Genomic DNA, 21,781 nt, shown 5'->3' with positions numbered 1-21,781 from the left:
AAAAAAAAATACTTTTAAAAAAAGTAAGGGAAAAATCTCATTACTAATAAAGGAGCCACTTTATACTTGGGAGAAATAGGGTATTTTCCATCATTCAGAAATCATATATTCATCCCATGAGGTACTACTATTCTAGGAAACCTGACTCTAAAATGTCTATTGTAGAATATGTTCTAATTAATAGGATGCATTCAGAGGGATCTCTGCCAATCACAGGTAAGAAAAGAGGAAATTAGAAACAAATTCTGAAAGAGATGTCTAATTAGGTTTCTAGCTATCCATAAAATGGTGGACTAGATAGAAAAGTAGACACATGATGAAATTTAGAAAAAAAAATCCTCATGTTTCTTAATTACACACTAACAGGGTACGATGAATGAAAAAATAAACTAGTAGGAATATTAGAAAACCTTGATTAAAGGAAAGACAAAATGTTATGTGTTTAAAGAGAGTTTTTAACTAGTGAAGAGTTAAGAAAGTTCTGAGCATTTCTGTAACCCATCTGTAGTCAAGTTTGTTAAAATCATGGAGTGCTATCCTTTTTTTAAAAAATAAGTACTTTATTATGATGTAATTCTCATATCATAAAATTCACCCTTTTAAAGTATACAATTCAGTGTTTTTTAATATATTCAAAGAGTTCTTTAGTCATAATCACCACTAAATAACTTCAAAATATTTTCATCACCCCATAAAAAAAACCCCACACTTATTAGCATAGCAGTCACTCCCACCCTCTTCTCCGCTGCCCTAGGCAACCACTGTCTCCTTCCTGTCTTTATATATTTGCCTATTTTTGACGTTTCATATAAATGAAATCATACAATGTGTGGCCTTTTGTGTCTACTTTTTTCACTTAGCATAATTTTTCCAATTTCTTTTCTTATACTGTTAACTGATAGTCCATTGTATGGATATTATACTACATTATTTAATCAATTATTTAGTAATAATTTATTGAGGCATACTGTTTTAAGCACTGCAGATCTAAATGAAAAACGTTTTTCAAGAAATTCAAGAAGTGGGAAATTGATAAAGAGAATTACATATCAATGGCAGAATGGGGCCAACAGAATATAGGCTTCAGAATGGAAAATCGACCTGGGAAAGACAGGTAGGGGTCAGACTATGAAAGGTATGAAGGGCCCTGCTCCAGACCAAGCAATCTGGACTTGATGCTCCAAGCAATGGAGAACTTTTCCTTCAGGAACAGCTTTCCCACCACTGACTTCCTTTTTTCTCATCTTCCAACGCCTACATATAGAAACCCAAACCCATAAACATACACGCCCACACTCATCCCAACTAAATAAAGTATGCCCGTCTTCAAAGCCCTCTCCATAAAGCAATTCTCTGATCATCCTGTCAGTAAGTAACCTTTCTCTTTACAAGCTTTAACAAGCTGCTTTTACCTTTCCCATAGTATTTATCATATGCTGATATATGGTGATACAATTGCAATCTCCCCTGCTGGTGTGTATTCTACTTAAGGGCAAGGGCTGTACTGGGTATTTCTGAAACCCAAGCCATGTAATTGCTGAATGAATAGACAAGGATGTGAACAAAAAACACCCGTTTCAGGGAGGAGTTGTGGGTATGGAAGTAAAACTATGGGACACCGATGGAAGAAGCACAAGCCTGGGAAGAACACAGGTGAGAAAGGCCATTGGCAGCTAGAAGTGGAGAAATAAACAAGGGTGATAATAGCGACTGAGTAGCGGCCACATGCCAGGCAAAATACCAGTGCTTCATCACATTTAACAGAATAGAAACAAGCCTGAGAAAGGTAACAAGAAAGTGGCAGAAGTAGGATTCAACAACCTATATTTAATTGCAAAGGACACGGGCATTCTAATCGGCCACACTGCCACCCGACTTTTGTAACGGTGTTTAGGATTGCATAAATTGTTGTATTTATTTTGACATAAAAATGCACAAGGATGTAGCTGACTAAGTATATCCTGAAATCCTCTAAAACTAAGTTATACTGTCAATAAATTCCAGTCAAAACTGATGAAAATGGATACTTGATTATTGCTCTTTCAAAAGAAATATCCACAAAAGTCTCCTCATCTTGCAGCCACAAAAGAGCCTTATTTTAGAAATTATATAAGGTTCCCTTAGGATATGAGTAGACTTTCAAAATTGATTAATCTAAGCAATTTTGTTATGCACTCCAAGGCTGACTCAAACATTGTCTGAAACTGAGAGAAGCATTTTAGACACAGCATTATTACTAAAGGCAAACGTCAGAAAATAGTTAAATTCAACACTATTTCAACTAATAGGAATATTATTTTTCATAGTATCTGCAATTAGCAGGAACTATTTAGATGAAGATTTTTCATAACACTATCATTTATCATGGAAGTTATCAGTGTAGACTACCATTTGTTTTTAATGGCAATATTGGGGGTGCCAAAAAAATGTATCCAAGTGAACACTTTGGTCAACATTGCTCAAGCAGTAGCTCACCATAATCAGAAGTGTCTGGATGCTGATGAACCACTTTGAGCACCACTTGTAATTGCAGAAGTCAAACGTGACTTGTATTTATCTTTTGTTACTGGTATATATTGAGTATTACAATTTTAATACCATTTTCCTTTCATTTTTTTGGCACCCCCAGTATAATTAGTAAATGAAATAATAGTCTTTTAGTGATACTACTGCGGTGGGGTTGTAGCTTTACTATGTATTCTTAACAATTACAAATAGGAAAAAAATGAAAGCTTAACTCAAAGACCCATCTTTCTATTTAAAATAGCAAATAAAGCCTCTGTGTTATAAAACAAACACACAAGCACAAGCAGGGTTGGTGTATCATCTACTCAATTAAAAAGTGCCCCCACATCTATGTCACTTGAAGCAAATAAGTTGCAGCAGGCAAAAGAGCTCCTCAAACAATTATTTCTTGCTTTTCAGAGCTAATGTAAATGATATCAAATACTTTTGAACAAATTTTAATTTCTATGTTGAAAGGTATGTTTTTTAAAAACACAATATGGTACTAAATCTTAGAAATTACAGTCAATGGAGCTATTTCTGCCTGCCTACACTTGGGAACTCACCACATGTTCAACACTTTCTGGCAGCTATACACAAAAAAAAATACAAAGAAAAAAAGAGAGAGAGAGATATCATCAGAAACAGCCCACATTGAAATTGTCACTTTGTTTTTCATGCTTAATTTTTTTCCAAGCAGCATTATAATTTACATTCACAAAAAAACTAATTTAAAACTAATATTAATGCATGCAGCATACTATAAAATTAATAATCATTTATTCTTATGCTTACAGAAAAAAAGAGCATCTATAGTATAGCAATAACTTCATGCATCAACACGCCTAAAAATAAACAGCTAAAAATATGCTGTTGATTTCAAATAAGAATTTGAGCATAGTTCTTAAATAACTATTTTTGTATTATTAAAATATTTACTGAAATAGTACTGTTTTGAACAGTGATGAAAATATTAAACGTATCACTTGTTTTGCATGCACTTAGTCCTTGAAAAAAATTCCTGAAATAAATGCATCTGACTATAAATCTCAAACATGCATAGTTTAAGAATAAAAAGTTACTAAAATGAGCAAAATGAATACATACTTAGTTTCATCCATCACTTCTACTTCTGTAGGGGCTGTGATGGGTGCATTTGAACGTCCTGCAGTAGGGTCATCTGTGTTTAACTCTCCATTTGTAGAACTTACAACCTACAAAAAACACAACAAAATTATACACACACACACACACACACACAAAGTAATAGATTATACAATGATAAACATAACTAAGATTAAAATATTTAATTAGAAAGTTAATATGAGGAACATAAAAATATTAATATGTAATTGTTCATAACTGAATACATTAAGAGGTCTGGCATTTTATTAAAAATCAAGGTCATCCAATATTTATTATCCAACTTACTTCCTTTTCATCTTGAAATTTCTGTCTTCTGTCTCCTTCCTTCTGGTTTTAAGGCTAACTCCTACACTTATATCTTTATCAATTTCCTCTTGTGTGCTCACTCCTTTGGTACCTTACTTCATCATAGTTATGTCCCTTGCAAACTTCAATATTGCTCCTTTCAATGGAGCCTTCATTTCAATATAATCATGCTCAGATCGCCTGTTCGTTCACCCAGTGGTTCAAGCCCCAAATCTAGGAGTCATGATGATTCCTCTCTTTGACTTAAACCCATATCTAATCCATCAGCAAGCAGGTCCTGTTATATCCTCCCTGGAAATACAACCCAAATCTAATCAGTTCTCCCCACTCTATTACTACTAAGACTTCGGTCCAAGCCACCATTATCAACTCTTCGGTGAATAAGAGCAAAATCTATTAAGTGGTCTTTTGCTTTTACTTGTACTCCCTCCCCCATTAATGTATTGTCCACACAACAATCAGGGTGTTCCTTTTAAGATATAAATTGATCACTTATAATTCCATGCTTAAAACTCTTCAAGTATCTGACTTTCCACTTCATTTAGAATAAAGATCAATATACTCGACTCCAATTTACAAAGTCTCACAAGATCTGAATCCTGCCTCCCTCTCTGATCTCATACCACTTTCCCCTTTGCTCGCTAACCTCCATCTAATACATCAAGTTTATTCCCACTTTAAAGCCTTGGCTTTATCTATTCTCACTGACTGTATCTCACATACTGGCCATCTTCTTGTCTTTCAGATTCTTAAAGAATGTCTCTAAAACAGGCCTTTTCTATCACACAATCTAAAACTTCCATGAAGACACGCTTTCATGTTATACTCTAGTTTTACACCTTTGTATAGCATTTATCCAAGTTGATATTTTTCTGATTAATTTTGTTTCTTGATACCCACGCCCGCCTCCATTAAAATTAGGCTCCATGACAGTAAGAACCTTGTGTTGTTCCCTGCTATGTCTCCCTGGCACAAAATAGGCACTCAATGAATATTTGCTGAAATAAATGCATGCATGCATGAATGAAATCTTAAAACAAGATAAAAACCATAACAAAACTCTCAAATTCTCTTGGTCCTATAAAGTCACCTTACTGTCCTATTTCTTGCTTTCCCCAAAACTTCTTGAGAACAAGTTTTAACTTACCATTTCCATTTTTTAATAAAATTTTGCATTCATTTATTCCTTATCTCCTTGCAATATGTACTCCATCCCTACATCAGAACTCTAAGAGTTCTCTTGAAGGTTACCAATGATTCCTAGAAAATATATTCAGTAGTCTTTACTCAATCTTTATTTTCCTGTACATTTCTTATCACCTGGCACCAACTGATGACTTTGCAGTAAGATGGATCTTGATTCAAAACTTAACTCTACCACTTACCAGTTATGTGACCCTGGAAAAGATACTCTATCTTGCTAAATACCTCAGTGTTCTCAACTATGAAATGGGAAACTGCAGTACCTATTTAACAAGGTTGATGTGAGGATGAAATGAAATCAATATATAAAGCAAGGGCTAGCATATAGTAAGAGCTCAATAAATGGCGGCCATCTATATCACTGTCAGTTTCACCTACAATCATGACTTCAACTATCATCTCTATGCAAAGGACTCCATGAGCCCAGCCATTCACCCACATATTCAGTTAGATACACCAATTTTGCCACCTGAAATTCAGCATTTCCAAAACTAAATTTATCATACTCCCTCTTAAATTTGTTACTCTTTCTATGGTTCCAATTTCCATTAAAGCCCTACCATCTTCCCATACCTCCAGGCTCAAAATCTAAGAATCATCTTTGATGTTTCCCCTAACTAATCTCTTTATGAGAAAAAATAAAAAAAATAAATGAGACCTGGGCACCAGAGTTGACAGCCGGCTACTAGGCTTAAGAGTACCATTTACAGAGCTCCGTATTTCTAAAACTCAATTCAAGAATTCTTACTGAGATGCTACAACATGCCAAGCACTGGTCTAGGAACTTGGAATACCATAGTAAACAAAACAAACATCCTTGCGCTTGTGGACCTAATTTTCTAGTGTAAGGAAATAGGCCCCTTTTCTCCCAACTTGAAGGAAAGTAATTAGAAATCAACTAATGTATCTGGATTAATTATGGAAGTTCAGTGTACTATATCCTATGTAGAGCAAGCACTTAGAAATGAACACTGCATTAATTAGTGCCTCCAGCTGAAAACACACTCAGCTTCCCTGATCATCTTTAGAGACAGCCCAAGAAGAGGAAAACTCCTGTGTCTGCGTCTGCTTCTCTGCTTCTGGGGCACCTGCTTCCTCCTTTCTGTCATTCTAACGAGTTATGTATTGATTTTTTTGTCTTTATTTTCTCCTCTTTCTGAGAACATTTAAAATAACTTTTGTTCCAATTCTCAAGCATAACTTGGTTCTTTATTCTGCATTTTTAAAATGTCAGAACCCCTACTCTGAATTGAAAAGGAGCTAGAAAGCAGGATTCTTATCTTATACTTTTGTATTCTCCCCTACTTTTAACTAGCAGAGTACCTTGCATACAACAGGTAATCAAAACAGTTCACTGAACAATTTCGACTGCTCTCCCCTCAAAATAATATTTAGCAGTTTTCTTTTTCTCCTTTTTGTTCAACAGCTAGAGGGACCCCAGCTTGAATTACAGGCAGCTCCTTTACCGTATCTTCCCTTAACCTTAAGCAGCATAATTGAAAATTTAAAACCCAGGTATTCTAAATTTCCAGCAACAGCAACTATATATGCATTGTAATTATAAAATCTGATTTACTTCAGTTCATACAAAATTATACCAGACTTTAATAAACTTTATTTTACTGAAATGTTTCACATACCATTCTATCTGGTTGACTAGAACCAGACCAAAAGGAAGTAATTTCCTTATTTATGTAATTTTTCCTGGGCTTCCCAGGTTCCCTAACCCTCTGGGTGAAGACCAACATCCCAGGATCAGAATAGAATCAATGTGGTAACAAACAGAGTTCTGCAAAGTTGGCCTACTTAACATTGATAACTTGAGAGTGAATCAAGGCATTAAAATTGTTTTCACTGAAAAAAACCTAGTTTTTGCAAAGGGATTTTACAAAGAAGAAACAAAGACAATAAAAATAATGTGTCATTACATTCCTGGAAACCTAAATCAATCAATCAAACAAATATATACAAATTATTTTTATAAGCCAAATTCTAAAGAAAGATTCCCTTTAGATGACATTTCTAGAATTATAACTCAAATTAGAACATAAAAGTCTCTAAAATAATAGTGTTCATCAGGCTGATTTTCTTAATGAAAGATTGTATAAATCTTTGAGGTTTAGAGATGTTTTGAGGTTTGACATTTCAAAAAATAATTCAGATGTCTTACAGAGTTTTTTGTTCTTGTTCTTAAAAATATTTTCTCTTACATTCCCACTCTGATAAGAAACTAAAATAAGAAACACAGTTCTTATTTTAAGAGGTTTTTTTTTAAAAAAAAGGCAAGCCAACTGCAGTTGTACTATCAGTATATTAATTTGGGGGGTGGGGGGATGGGGGACGGTGACAGGGGGACGACAGCCTGCCACTAAGTGTGAGAGATAAATGATGGCTCGCTTATGGCTGCCTGCCTCATCTAATTCCAAAAGAAGTCATGGGCTTTTGAGTACAATCAAAGATAACACATGGTATCTCTGTAGTCAATGATTTTAAAAGGCCAACTAATACACTTTCCAAATATAATAAATTCACACAATTAGTTATACTTAATCTTCCTAATTTCTATTTGAGTCCTTTTAAGCATGTTACCAAGTGCTTAGTAGAGGCTCAATATCTTATTTAACCAGATCTCTATCTATCTAAAAACTATATTAGAAATATTAAAACATTATATATTTTACTTACACACTCAGTGGTTTCTAAAAGTCATCCATAAGAAACCACACTAATAAATGAGATATAGTTAAAAAGAGTAATTTCCAAAGAGTTTATAAGACCTGTGCTAGAGTTCATATGTATTGTTTAAAACCAATTTCCTTACATATTCTAAAAACTACAGCAAAAGCTATAATTGATATTCCAACTGATGACCCATAGTGACATTCTCACTGACTTCCAACAAAGATCAACCCAAAGAGATTTTCCATCTAAACTGCACCTATAGAAGTATTAAGAAAAGCACTATATTCTTTGAGTAATGCAATCTTTCAAGATGTTACTGTCAATGTTACTGTAAAAAATATCAAGATATATTCATAATGCTGATTCACCCCAATGATAACTAGACAAGGAATTTCCTCAACTAAACCTAAGAGATGAGCTGGAAACTATTTATGTAATAAAAGCATGTAACTACAGTACTCTCCCCTTATGCATGGTTTTGCTTTCCATGGTTTAGGTTACCCATGGTCAACTGCAGTCAAAAAATATTACAAGAAAATTCCAGAAATAAACAATTCATAAGTTTTAAATTGTTCATTGTCCTGAGTAGCATGATAAAATCTCTGCCCAGGATGTGAATCATCTCAGTGTTCAGCATATCCACACTATATACTTTATCCACCCATTAGTCACTTAGTAGCTGCCTTGATTATCGAAATGCTTGTGTTCAAGTAACACTTATTTTACTTAGTAACGGCCCCAAAGCATAAGAGTAGTGATACTGGCAATTCAGACATGCCAAAGAGAAGTTGTAAAGGACTTCCTTTAAGTGAAAAGGTAAGCACCTTACAATATTTTGAGAGAGGCTACATTCACATCACTTTTATTACAGTATAACTGTTTTATTTTATTATTAATCTCTTACTGTGCTTAATTTATAAATTAAACTTTATCATAGATGTGTACATATCGGAAAGACATAATATAATATATATAGGGTTTGGTACTATCCATCTTTTCAGGCATCCCCTGGGGGTCTTGGACTGTCTCCCTGTAGATAAAGGGGGATTACTTCCACAACCTCTCTACTTCCACAATCTCTCTTTTGCAAATTTCAGTACCCCAGAAAACTATGAATAGAAAGATATTTGTATTAATCAATTTTTTTCCTTTTTAGTATCTTTTCAAAGATTTAATAGAGAAGACTGAAACTGTTTATTTGAAATGTTTTTGAAAAGTCAGTATTAACAATTAGTATAATAAAGAACTGATTGAGAAACGACATCTATTACTCCTCTGACTTTTAACTATATATATTTTTCTTACCATGTCAAGATATATTTGTCTAATTTTTTTTCTGTTATCATCACCTGTATTTGTGTTTCTGAAGTAATATTGACTAAAATATCAAACTGCTTATTAAAATGTTATTCTTTTATTTTCATCAACAGTGCTTGGTTGCACCGCATATCGGCACCATTTTTAATTCTGCACTTTTTCCCCTAGGAGCTCAGGGTCACACTATTCCTTAAATGCAAACCAAACGCTGTACAACTAGAGATTACCAATCAGGAGGTCCACCATGCCACGTAAAATAGTTTTTCAGTAGTGTCATTATTTGACTTCTTCCCTCTGCTTGCAATTATCTCTCAGCTTTATAGGATTCGGTTTTCAGTTAGTATTGAGCTCAATGGAGTTGTGCTACAGTAAAAGACACAGCTACAATAGAATTAGAGGTTAGCACTATCTGTTGTCAGTGGTACATTTTAGAACTTAATTTTGGAGATCCTGATTTGCCAGGTAGAAACATATCAGAAAAAGATAACCGTGTCCTTCCTTTCCTGGGCCCCCATTTCCAACTACACTCTACCTGCTAAATATCTTTCACCACTTTTTATTTCTCTTCATCTCCATGACCCATCATTTTCCTCAGCTATAGACTTTCCATAGCTGTGCCCTGCGTTCGACTTGCCTCCCTTCTATCTTGTCTGCAGCAACAGTGATCTTTAAAAAACACTAATGGAATCAAGTTAGTTCCCTGTCTAATTCTCCTTATGGCTACTATATACCCTCAGAATAAAGTCCAAATTTAATAGCGAGATCTGTGCGGGCCTTCATGATTTACCTCCTGCCTGCCTCTGTCTTCTTGATACACAGAAGCTTGACTGATTCTGCGCAGTTCCTCAGTCTGTCCCTCTCCCCTCCCTATGCTTTCTCCACTGGTCACACTGCTTGTTTATTCGCCTTCCCCACAGACCTCAAGTTCTAAGGGAACAGGCATCATATATGTTATTCTTCCTTTTATCCAAGCACGTCACACAGTGCCTAGCACCTTGGAGACATTTATATATTTCATATATTTGAGGAATAAGGAACAGCAAGAAACTGAAAGTGGTAGGTCTGTTTCTCGGTCATGTTTATCAGCAATGATTCTAAGGGGAGAAGAGGGACACACGTGATTCCCCCAAGAGTGTTTTCAAAACACATACAAGCCAATCACAGATTCAAAATAAAGTCCACAGATGTGTGAATATTTTTCTTAGACTCTTGAATGAAAAAGCTTACCAAATGTATAGCTGTCTCATTCTGTTTAGTGGATTAACACGATTCCACTAAAAAGAGGGCATCTGACAGTGCTTTCTTTTGGCTTTACCATTACACTTTACTTCCCAGAGATGGATAAAAATACCAGTCAAGTTTCTTAACTTGCAAAAGCAATAGATTATTCTACTATTTAGCAGTGCCTCAAGCTTCTATGCTAAATATTTTTTTAAAAAATTAATTTCTCACAATAAAACCCTGAGGTAAACTATTATTAATACTTCCATTCTACTGATGAATAACGTTAAGGCACAGAATTTGAACTCAAGTCTGACTCAGAGCTGGTACTTTTAACCACAATGAAATCAACTTGGTAACCTACGTGTACATGTCTGACCTGTAATATGTATAATAATTCTGAAGAGACAGAGTTCAAATTTAGACTGCATGATTCGGTATCTACTAAAAGCACACCTGAAATAATGAATATCTGAGGAGCTTTCTCTTAGGTCAAAATGGCAAGTGGTTTTATCTTGTATGTCAACTGGAGCCACCTAAGTGGTACCACTTTTGAGAGCAATTCTCAGTTCCCTGAAAGAGTGCAGTGATGGTATAAACTTCTAGTCAGAAAATAAGTCATAGAGGTGTACTGTACAGCACAGCAACTATGTCAATAATACTGTAGTATTGCACATGTCTGAAAGTTGCTTAGTGAAGAAATCTTAAAAGTTCTCATCACAAGAAATAAAACTGTAACTTTGTATGGTGACAGATGGCAACTTGAATTATTGTGATCATCTCACAGTGCATACAAATATTGAATCATTATATTCTACATGTGAAACTAATGTTATGTCAATTATTCCTCAATTTAAAAAAGAGTGCAATGATAGATGCGGGATAAACGCCATAGGCCCAAATTGGCTCATTTTAGGTTACTGCTGATGCTGCTTCTGAATATTCTAAATTTGTATTAACAGATAGCTATTTTATTACCAGATACTATATACTTATTATGGAAATATCTTTCCTGAGAAATATTTGATAATATGCCTTTAGGATTTGTTAAAGATAATTTTTTTTAACTGCCATATATAAAATCTTTATATCTCCTGCAAAGCCAATGCTTGAAACTGTCCAACAGGTGGTTTAATGACCCTTAAGGCAAAGACCTCAAGGCTAATTCTTCTCATACTTTTATGAGAAGAACATATGAGAAGAAGAGAATAGAACAGGTTTCTATTCTCTTGATCTCTTCCCTTTATCAGATGATGAGAATGATACAACACACTGTGTCCCTTCCTTCATTCAGAATCAAATATAGTATTCAATTATTATAATAATCACATTAGCTTAGACTTTAGGCACTTTTATTTCCTCTTATTAGTTTTAAGTGATGGTTTTATTAACCCAATTATACAAGTATCACATCTTTTCAAATTCTGAAAGTGGGTAGGATATAAATTATAAATGAATCCATTATTTTGGGGTGGGGCAAGATTCAGGCATGATCTTACTTAGGCTACCAGTACATTTTTCATGACAGTCAAACTTGTTAAATGTCAATCATATCAGGTTAATGTTGTAAAATATATTCAGGAAGTCAGTAAAAATAATCTGACATTTTTTGTTTTACCTATGTATTACTAGAATTCTAGTCAGTAAAACTGGCACCTATTGACTAGACAGTAGAATGAAACGAGATGTAATCTCTATAGTCACAAAAGTTATAAAGAGATGAGAAGTGAGCAGAGTTGAAAAACTCTCTGAAAACATGTGAAGAACTAGAACATAGAGTACTGAAGTAATGAGCCAATAATCAAACTCATTCGCCCTTTGATAGTCTAAAAAAACCCATGAGCCACCTTTGGGAATCCCACAAAGTAAGTAAAAGCTAAGTTTTTGTGGTAATAGTATAGAAGTGGTTCGAACGCTTTCTAATAATGCCTTAATTGTTGCAGATTTCCCTGAACAGTGAGCAAGAAACTTGCTATGATAACATACAACACTTAGAAACATGTAAACGCATACAGATACATACACAATTCAGCCTGTGTTATGTAAATTAATATAACTGGTCAATTAATTTTTCCAATGATATGAATTGGGATCATAAACAACTTTACAATTCAGGGACCCTTGCCTCTGATCCCTCACTCTATAGAGTTTTATAGAACTATTCAAATACTCTATTACACATGATTGAAAGCTCCATAAGGCTACAAATATCTATAAAAATACTTGGTTATATAATTTAAATTACCCTAAAATTTAATGGTGAGAAAAACATGAAAACTTATAAAAATTAATCAAGAATTGATTTTTAAAATTCAAATTAAGAATAAAATTCAGAGCATAGATTCAGTAGATTTAATACATATACATATATGTGTATGTATATATGTACACACACACACAGACACACACAAGAAAAACGTAAATTTGGTAAAACATAGTGGAAAATTGTTCAAGTGGAAATAAGTGAATTTAAAAAAAATTTTTTTAAATTTGAAAAGTTCTAAATTGAGACAAATTGAAATTACATTTATTATCTCAATTACTTTAAACCAGCATTTAGATTACCAGCATTTAAAAGAAATAAGAGACTCAGGAATCTTTCCCTGTTTCTACAATAAACAAAAGATTAAAATGTAGGGGGTCTGAAAGGACAAAACAATAGCTATGTCTAAATGTATAGAAAAGGGAAAAAACAACGCATCAAAAAAATAAGGGATTGTTTTAAATTAAAATATCCAAAACATTGAGGGGAATATTTAATAAATACTTGTCCTTGAAGTTATTTTCTCCACCTGGTATTTTCACATACAAACAAAATATACCATTATAAAAATTAGGGTCATGCTTATTTGACCAATTATCAGAAAGTACATTCTGAATACTCAGGATGAAAAAAGTTAGATATCTACTTAACTGACTTAAGTTTGAAGGATACAAAATGAATGAAAGGGAAAAGATATAAAAATGTTCTATTATTTAAAGCATTAAAAAAGATTGAGCTTATTATTGGAAAATCAAGTTTCATACATATTTCAAGTAATACAGTTTGTTTTTCTAACCTGTTGTATGATTTACTTACATATTGTGGTATATACTTGCAAAAATGAACAAAGATAAAATTCTCAGGATCCCTGCAGGACCATGTTAATTTTGCGTTTTTGGTTAAATACAAAGGAATAGAATTATGGAGAGTTCAGCAACAAGTTTTTCATTAGGATATGAAATCATGCCATGAGCTCCAAAAAAAGGGTTAGTTGTATAAATTTGGGAAATATCACTCATGCAAAAATCAGAAAATACCTGTACCGAGCCACCATGTCTGTCTGCTGCAAGGTGAGCTCTCAAATGGTGGGGATTTGCCTGCTGGGAGTCCCAAGCTGCCCTGTGGTCTGCCGACTGCCATTTATTTAATGCATGTGGCATGCATGGAAGAAGAAAAACCCAATATGTTAAACATCTCATCCTTATAATATAGAAAACAAACGTAATAAAGGAAATTTAAAATACCCTTACTATTCTGAATCATAGATGCACTTATTTTTGTATACTGAATGTGGAGAGATTTTAGTTAAGTTGCTATAATTATGTAATGATCAACCATAAAAATAAAATAGAACCATAGAATTTTAGAAGTGAAAGGACTTTAGATATCTTAAATTCCACTCTGTAACTTTACCAATGATTATTAGCAAAGAATAAGGGAGGTAAAAATGACATGCCCAAGAAAACTCCAAATAAATCATGAGTGAACTAAAAAGTCATTCACTGTCTTTTCTTACAGTAGAGGTCCCCATTGGTTTTCTAATAAGGAACAACTTCTCGCAAGGTTTAAAAAAAAAGGTCCTTAAAGAGCTGTACATAGTATCCTAGGAAACTTTTCTCTCTTGGTTAGTACCCTGTTTCTAATTGTAAGGATAATATGAGAAAACACTAAAGTTCTTTAAAAAGTAAGAAGTGTTATATAAAATATTATGAGGCCATCACAATTTTTTTTAAAGTAACAATCCTACATATATGAATCTTTGCTTCCCTGATCTCTTTTTATCTAGTTCAATTAAGAAACCCAATTCCGGGCCGGCCGAGTGGCTCAGTTGGTTAAGAGCTCGCTCAAGAGTGTGAGCTTTGAGCAACAGTGGTTCGATGCCCAGCCCGAGCTGAGCTGCCGCTGAGCTGCCAACAGGTGACAGGATGGCTCAGCTAAAAAAAGAAAAAAAAGAAACCCATTTCCCTGGAATAGGCTGATAATTCTTGATGTTTTTAGATGACCTGGCAAATTTGCATGGCAATAACCACAAACTAATAATAATCTACTAGCAGAATTAGAAGTAGTTGCTTGCTTAATAGGGGTCAATTTCTATGTTTCAGGAAAATGTGGTCAGCACTAATAAAAAGGGGAAGGAATACAATATTTAAGTTTCTATGACATGTTTGGTTCTGCATTAGCTGCTTTATATGTGTTATCTCATTTTGAGATATAAAGTATGATCTTCATTTTACTGATGAAGACACTGAGATTTTAAACACTTTCCTAAGATCACAGAGGTAGCAAGGAGTATAGCAGAGGTTCAAACTCCAAACCTACTGCTCCTCCAATAATACTAACTTCTTGGCACAATTATATATGTTCTAAAGTCTTCAGTCCTCTTTCATTCTAGGATAAACAGGCAGCATTGGGAGGTCCTGGACCTCTTCAGGAAAACAGTAAAAGCTATGCAACCTCTCCTCAGAATAAACATTTACATACACCCAACACTTTCTATAAAATACCAGGATCCCCTGAACTTCAACCACTAACTCTAGGTTACAAATTGTTTATCTGGGGACATAACAAAGGTTTTAGTCATTTAAAGAATTAATTTTTGTTCTTTTGGGATTGTGAACTATGGGTTTCACATACCGCTTAAAACTCTTTACTGTTTCACAGATATTTAAGAAAGTTTTTCTAGATATCCAACTTTCCTATCATGATAACAGTCTGCATAACCAGCTTTCAAATTCCATATATAAGCTATCTTAAAAGATTTCCTGAAAAAAAAAATTGACTCCCTACACTTAGTGCTACGAGGACTACACAAATAAAATATGGTTTCCACCCTCAGTGAGCTCACAATCTAGCTAGCAAGACATGTCTGAAACATGTAGAAAGTTAAACTCTAAAGTATTTAAATTAAATTTAACTCAACAATAAGAGTTTCATTTATTATAATACCTAAGAGCTTAACTGGAGATCTTCACAGAACATGAATTATTGATCTTTTTCCAAAGTACCTTTGAGACATTAACTCTGATTTATGAGTATAAAACACAAAACCTGAGTCTTGACTACTGAGCCATTTCTTTCTATACACACCATCTTATCAGAGCACTCAAGCTACAACTAACTAGTTGTAATTTATAACTGAAGTAATCATATATAAGACCCTTTATTTTCCCAATTTTAAGGCAAAATTCTAAAACTAATCTATTTAAATGGGCTGTACTTTAAAGCGTAATACTGTTAAATAAAAATGTAAAATAAAAATGTAAAATTTTATTTTGCGATGATTTTTAATAAGTTGTGTTCTTTACTTTGATTTTCAACTCTTGTTTAACTCTCACTCGAACTCTTGATGGTATGAAAGATGTACAAGTAGAAAAGGATAATGCACTGTCGTGCTCTACAATGGGTTATAACTGAAAATTCCAAAGACACTGTTTAACTCAAGAGTGATAAAAAAAAATTTTTATGTCAAAGATGGATTCGATAAAGCTTCTTTTTACAAAAAAAAGTGAAAACATTGCTCAAAAATTTCAACAGCCTTCAAGTACCTTACCCAGGAAATACAAATTCTTCACTCTCCATCAGTCTTCTATGCCTCATCCTGAACCAACTCTCTCCTCCCTGCAAACTGCTTGCTATTCCTCAAACAAATTCTACATTTTAAACTTCTGATTCATATTTTATACTGTCCACTCTCCCCAAAATATCCTTATTCCTTCATCTGCCTTAAAAAATTTCACTTGTTATTTTTCAGGCTCATCTCAAAAACCACCTTCTGCATAAAATCTTTATAGTGCCCACATATTCCAATGACCTTCCATGGGACTATATTAATATGCTTCATGCGCTATAGCTTATTCTGCTTTGTAATGTAGTTATTTGAGAATTTACTGTAATAAGCATAACAGTAACACCAGCTATGAGATTTGAGATTTACTGAAGTCTTACTATATGCTAGAAATTAATATGCATTACTTCTATTTTATAGATGAGAGAACTGAGGCTTTGAGAGATAATTTGCCCAAGGTCAAGTCACATCCAAGTATGAATGATTCCAGAGACTGAGTGAGCTCTTAGCCACTCATTACAAAATCATTTCTTACAGGTTATATTGTTTTTCTTAGTTCTGCATTTCTTCAACATGTAAAATAGTAGCTTTCAAATACCAGAAACTCAAGTAAATAATTTACTGAACTAAACTATAGTTAGAAAAACCAACTGGTATCATTCCAACAAGGTATCCAAATACTTCTAATAGAATGCCAAAATTGCTCAAAACTTATACTAATTTATACCACTAAATCATGAATTTATAATTAAACTAACAATAAAAATTAGGAGAAATATGTATTTTCAATTCTTAGTGGGTGTATATAATCTGTTTTATCTATTGGAGGAAAAAAATATGTACTTTAATCCTCCAATACACATATACGTTGTGTATGTATAGACACAGACACACACACACACACACACACACACACACACACACACACACACACAAAGCTGTCATCTGAGCATGGTAAAACACCAAATATATTTATAAACTGTTAGAAGGTAATACAGAAGCAAATAAGACATTTCATATCTAAAAGGGCAGCAAACCTGGTTTTTGGATTGTTGCATCTTATCTCTATGTTGATGTGCTTCTCTGTTTGACGATAGTGCAGGATCTTGCTGAACTGCCCCCACTGGCGTAGGCTACAATACAATAACAATTAGCATCAATACATTCTATTTCGAAGTTATTTAAAAATCACTTAGCTGCTTTAAAGAATCAAAAAACATTGAAATAAAATAAGTTCTTAAGAAAAGACATCATTCTCAAAATATGTTGTTAAAGCTAACAAGTTACAACAAAGAGAACAAAGCTACTATTTTCAAAATATTTAAATGCTTTATCAAGCACAAAAGACCTCATGCTGTCATTACTTTTAGATTACTTTTTCATACAAAAAAATGAAACTGTACTTATTTATGTCTCTCATTTCCAAAGCTAATTTATAAATAGGATAAATTTTTTAAAGAAATTTAGAAAAACATTTTTTAAATAAGCTTATAAAATTATTAGTGTCAATATTTGACTCAGAAGATGCTTATAAAAATTTTTAATTTTCAGGGCCGGCCGAGTGGTGTGCTGGTTAAGAGTTGGCCTGGGACGCCAGAGGGACCCGGTTCGGATCCCACATATGAGGGCCAGTGACACTGCCCTCCACAGCTAAGATGCTGAACAACAGCTCAACCTGGAGCTGGGCTGCCCTGAGTCGGCGGCAATGGCGTAGGCTGCAGCCCCTGTGGCAGTGGGTTGCCATGGGCTACCGTGTGTAGCCAGCAGCCAGCGTGAGCGGCCAGCAGCCGCAGTGAGTGGCCGTCCAAAAGCCGACAACTGATCTGCCTCACCCGGGAAGAGCTCGATGATGGTGCCAACTTGGGCCAGTGAAGCAACGTCCTCCACAACTAGACTGAAGAACAAAAGGACAGCAACTTGTCTGTTCCCCTTCCCCCAATTCCCCAGTGCTGTTCCCATCCCCCAATTCCTCAATAAAAATCTTTAAAAAAAAAAAATTTTTTTTAATTTTCAAATACAATTCAAAATATAAATAATCAGAATTTATTCAGATTTGCATCAAAGATGCATATATATTCAGATCACTTTGATCTTTTAGGGGTCATCTCTTCAAAGAAAGAATATAATGGCATGTCTCTTTAAGTGATAAGCACCAATCCTAGAGTTATAATAAGGACAATTTTTTTTTAAGTTATAAACATTTAGGTACAGTTTTAAAAAACCTTAACATGCTCCAAGTTAAGTATCAATCTATTCCAACAGATAACGTAAAACTGCTAGAATTAAAACTTGTATTTATAAATTAAAAATGTTTTGAAATATGGCTGAAGTTAAAAGAAAAACAAAAACTAGCTGATCTTTTAAAGTGATCGCTAGAATATTATACCAAAAAAAGTATATATAACAATAATAATTATATCAGGAATGAAAAGTTCACAATAACTAATCACTCTAAAAATCAGAGTGTCCAAATTTAGGTTTTTTTATAAAATTCAAAGAATAATATTAGTACTGTTACATGAAATATCCCAAAAAAGGAAATAAAATGAACCCTTTTAAAAAATTATTTGTTCTCAACTCTTTTCAGTTGAAGGATCTTACTGTGGAAAACAAGCACTATAAACAATCTTTTCTTATGAAAGCATAGGATACTCACCAACTGTTTACCAATCCAGTCATATTCATAATCAAACATATATCCCTTTCGATCAAACAAGTCAGTAAAAAGCTTTCTTAGGTAGTCATAGTCAGGTTTTTCAAAAAAATCTAGCCTTCTTACATAACGAAGATACGTTGCCATTTCTTCTAGAAAGGAAATAAAAATTATTGATTATACTTTTCTATATACTTACTCCTTAATAAATTTTTTTAAATGTCTAAATGCACAGTATTAAAAAAACATGAATGTAACAAAATTTTATTGCTATTTAATATTTTATAAGTTTAATCACAATGAAATAAGAGAAAAAGAGGGAGGAAGGGAAATAGGGACAAAAGAGAAATGAGAAGTTTAATTTCACAAGCATTATTTTTGCTTCATTTCATTAAGAAAGGCTAAAATTTTTAATTTACAAAATTTTTTAATAAAAACCTTGGCGAGGATTAGAGGCTGAATCAACAAATTAATGCATGATTATTTAATCACATACTCAGCTCACAAATTTTAAAAATTATTTAAAATATTGGTGGGAACTGATTTATATATGAAAGCATTTGCCCTAGCTTGCTAGATTCCTTTAGAATCAGTAACATACACTAACTGACCAATAGAGGATTCAAATTTCTAACCTTGGCTATGAGCAGTATTCTAACCAACTGCCATAGCAAAATAAAGTTAAAACAGATCTCAGAAATATAACACAGGAGCACAGTGTAATTCCTCTTTTATTTCTGGTCATACAGTTAAAAATCATTTAGTAATATATAAATTTCGCCTGCCATTATAATTCCCAAGTGTGAAATACACACACACACACACACACACACACACACACACACACACACACACACACACACATATTTTAAAGATCACACTTTCCAGAATGAAAAAGCCGTAAAAATCAACAGGTAAAATGGTGAGCAATTAGCAAAACAGTGTTTCACCATGAGGGCACAAAAAGTCATTGTAGTAAGAAATCGGAGGTTACGCCTAGCTGCTTTTCTGATCCAATTCATGCATAGTAGCCAGTAAGGACAAGATCACATACTACCCTAGGGGCAATGCAAGTGGCAACCAGTAATCTTCCTCACATGTTGACTGTCACTATACCACTTTCTAGATAATCATCGGGTTAATTTACTATGGCATCCCCATTTTTCATGCAGAAATTTGTAGAGACTTTTTAATAACATGCAGCCAATCTGCATACCCCTAAAATGGCTAGTACTATGAACCAGTGTTTTTTTTAATCTTCTAGTTCTATATTAATTAAGAAAAATATATAATTAAAGCTTGCTGTCAGTGAATAATACAGCAAACTTGAGAAAGAACTACCCGATATTATACTACTGATATTACTATAATAATAACGTGAGCATTGTGCAGGAGAACCTGTGAATATCAAAGTGAGATATAAATTCAATCTTCTTATCTTCAAGTGTGATCTCTTTTTACTTAATGTTATTGCACAAATCACAGCAGATATTTTAATACATTAACCACACATTATTCTTATTCCTTAAATCTCCAAGAAAGCAAAACTATTTTCATAAAGCCCCCCCAATATAAAATTAGCCTAAAAGTAGAAAAGGTAGTAAGATTTTACTGTACTTTGAAAAAAACTAGGCTAATACATTGCACACCCCCTTTGAGCTTGACATTGAGACTCAAATGAGTAAGATTTTACACCAAAATTTTACAGTTGGTATTTTTAGCAATATATTAACTTATTAAAAGTATATCATTGAAAAAAATATTACTTTAGCTGGCAATGGTCAACCCTATTAAAAGATAGGATTTTCTTCTATTAATAACATCTTACAAAGCAAATATACAAATTGCCCCGGTGGTCTATGCATTAAATGCTGACATCTTCTAAATCATACTTGAGCTCATTTTTTTTAAAGCATGAATTAAGGTATTTATGGATTTAAGCAATGAATATTATCAGTTCTGGTTTTTGTGTATAAGCACATGTATCTATGAGGCATTATTCATTACCAGGAAAATTTTCACATAACACTTCTATTGGGGTGGCTCGTTTTGTATCTCCAATTTTCTGATACCTCTCTTTTAATGTGTCAGCCTAAAACAGAAAGGAAAAAATCTTGAGAAGATGGTAATTTTAAAATTACATTCTTAGAGGAGAGGGTCTTAACTATATTAACAATTTACGAAATTCAACAAGGAAATACAAAAACTATTACCTTTAAACCTTGCCAAGGAAGACTGCCTCTCAAAAAATACATGAACATATGACCTAAAGCTTCTAAGTCATCTCTTCTACTTTGTTCTGAAATATAAAAGAAACACAAATTTCACTTTTCTCCCCCAGTTAAGAATACAAGAATAGAGAACTGATTCTTATGTTATCAATTCATTCCCCAAAGTTTAGTATTTAAGTATAAAATACAGATCTAGTATTTATATGCGACAAAATTATGTTTAAACAATAATGCTTTTATATTAAAATTATCATACATCTTTAAAATATGCCATTATGGTTTTTTTTAGATGCTACTGGTGATTTATTTCTCTCCGTAGATATCTATTCATAAAAAATATAAGGCAGAGGAGAAATGGTTCCTGGGTCAAAAGATTCAGAATGTAACATATTAAAGGTACTGAATAAAACTAGTTTTTCCCTAAAATGTTAACCCTAATGTTAACCCTAAGTGTTATATGCTAAAAATGTTTAACTTCATTTAACCCTGCATTCCCTAAACTTATATGAGCAAAAACCTTCCATCCCACTTATTCATAATGTCCCACAAATTAACATTTTGTATGCATTTTTTAAAATACTCATTTTTGACAGATCCCAACATCAATAACCCCTCCAAAAACATGCTGCTAGAACAAATTATTATTTTCAAGTTGCTATTGTTTTAGTAACAAAATGTTGTATAGCATA

General features: G+C 33.4%; 1 protein-coding gene across 9 annotated transcripts in view; it reads right to left on the bottom strand.

Moving 5' to 3' along the window:
• The window catches only part of CSNK1G3 (casein kinase 1 gamma 3), a 113,023-nt gene that overhangs the window by 13,523 nt on the left and 77,719 nt on the right, over window positions 1-21,781 (bottom strand). The window contains exons 7-13 of one of the 9 annotated variants that reach the window (XM_019635385.1): window positions 21,075-21,160; window positions 20,869-20,953; window positions 18,865-19,013; window positions 17,246-17,341; window positions 13,681-13,776; window positions 3,613-3,719; window positions 3,072-3,095 (exon numbers count right to left, since the gene is read on the bottom strand). In XM_019635385.1, coding sequence (XP_019490930.1) covers window positions 3,072-3,095; window positions 3,613-3,719; window positions 13,681-13,776; window positions 17,246-17,341; window positions 18,865-19,013; window positions 20,869-20,953; window positions 21,075-21,160 — 643 coding nt within the window. Of the gene's footprint in view, window positions 1-3,067; window positions 3,096-3,612; window positions 3,720-13,680; window positions 13,777-17,245; window positions 17,342-18,864; window positions 19,014-20,868; window positions 20,954-21,074; window positions 21,161-21,781 lie in introns of those variants that run through there. The other 8 variants (XM_019635387.1, XM_019635386.1, XM_019635390.1 and 5 more) reach the window with 8 other exon arrangements.

The sequence above is a fragment of the Hipposideros armiger genome, unplaced genomic scaffold (assembly GCF_001890085.2).
Source record: "Hipposideros armiger isolate ML-2016 unplaced genomic scaffold, ASM189008v1 scaffold_21, whole genome shotgun sequence".
NCBI lineage: Eukaryota > Metazoa > Chordata > Mammalia > Chiroptera > Hipposideridae > Hipposideros > Hipposideros armiger.
Note: the sequence above shows the minus strand (reverse complement) of the source record. Positions and strands in the feature narration are given on the sequence as shown.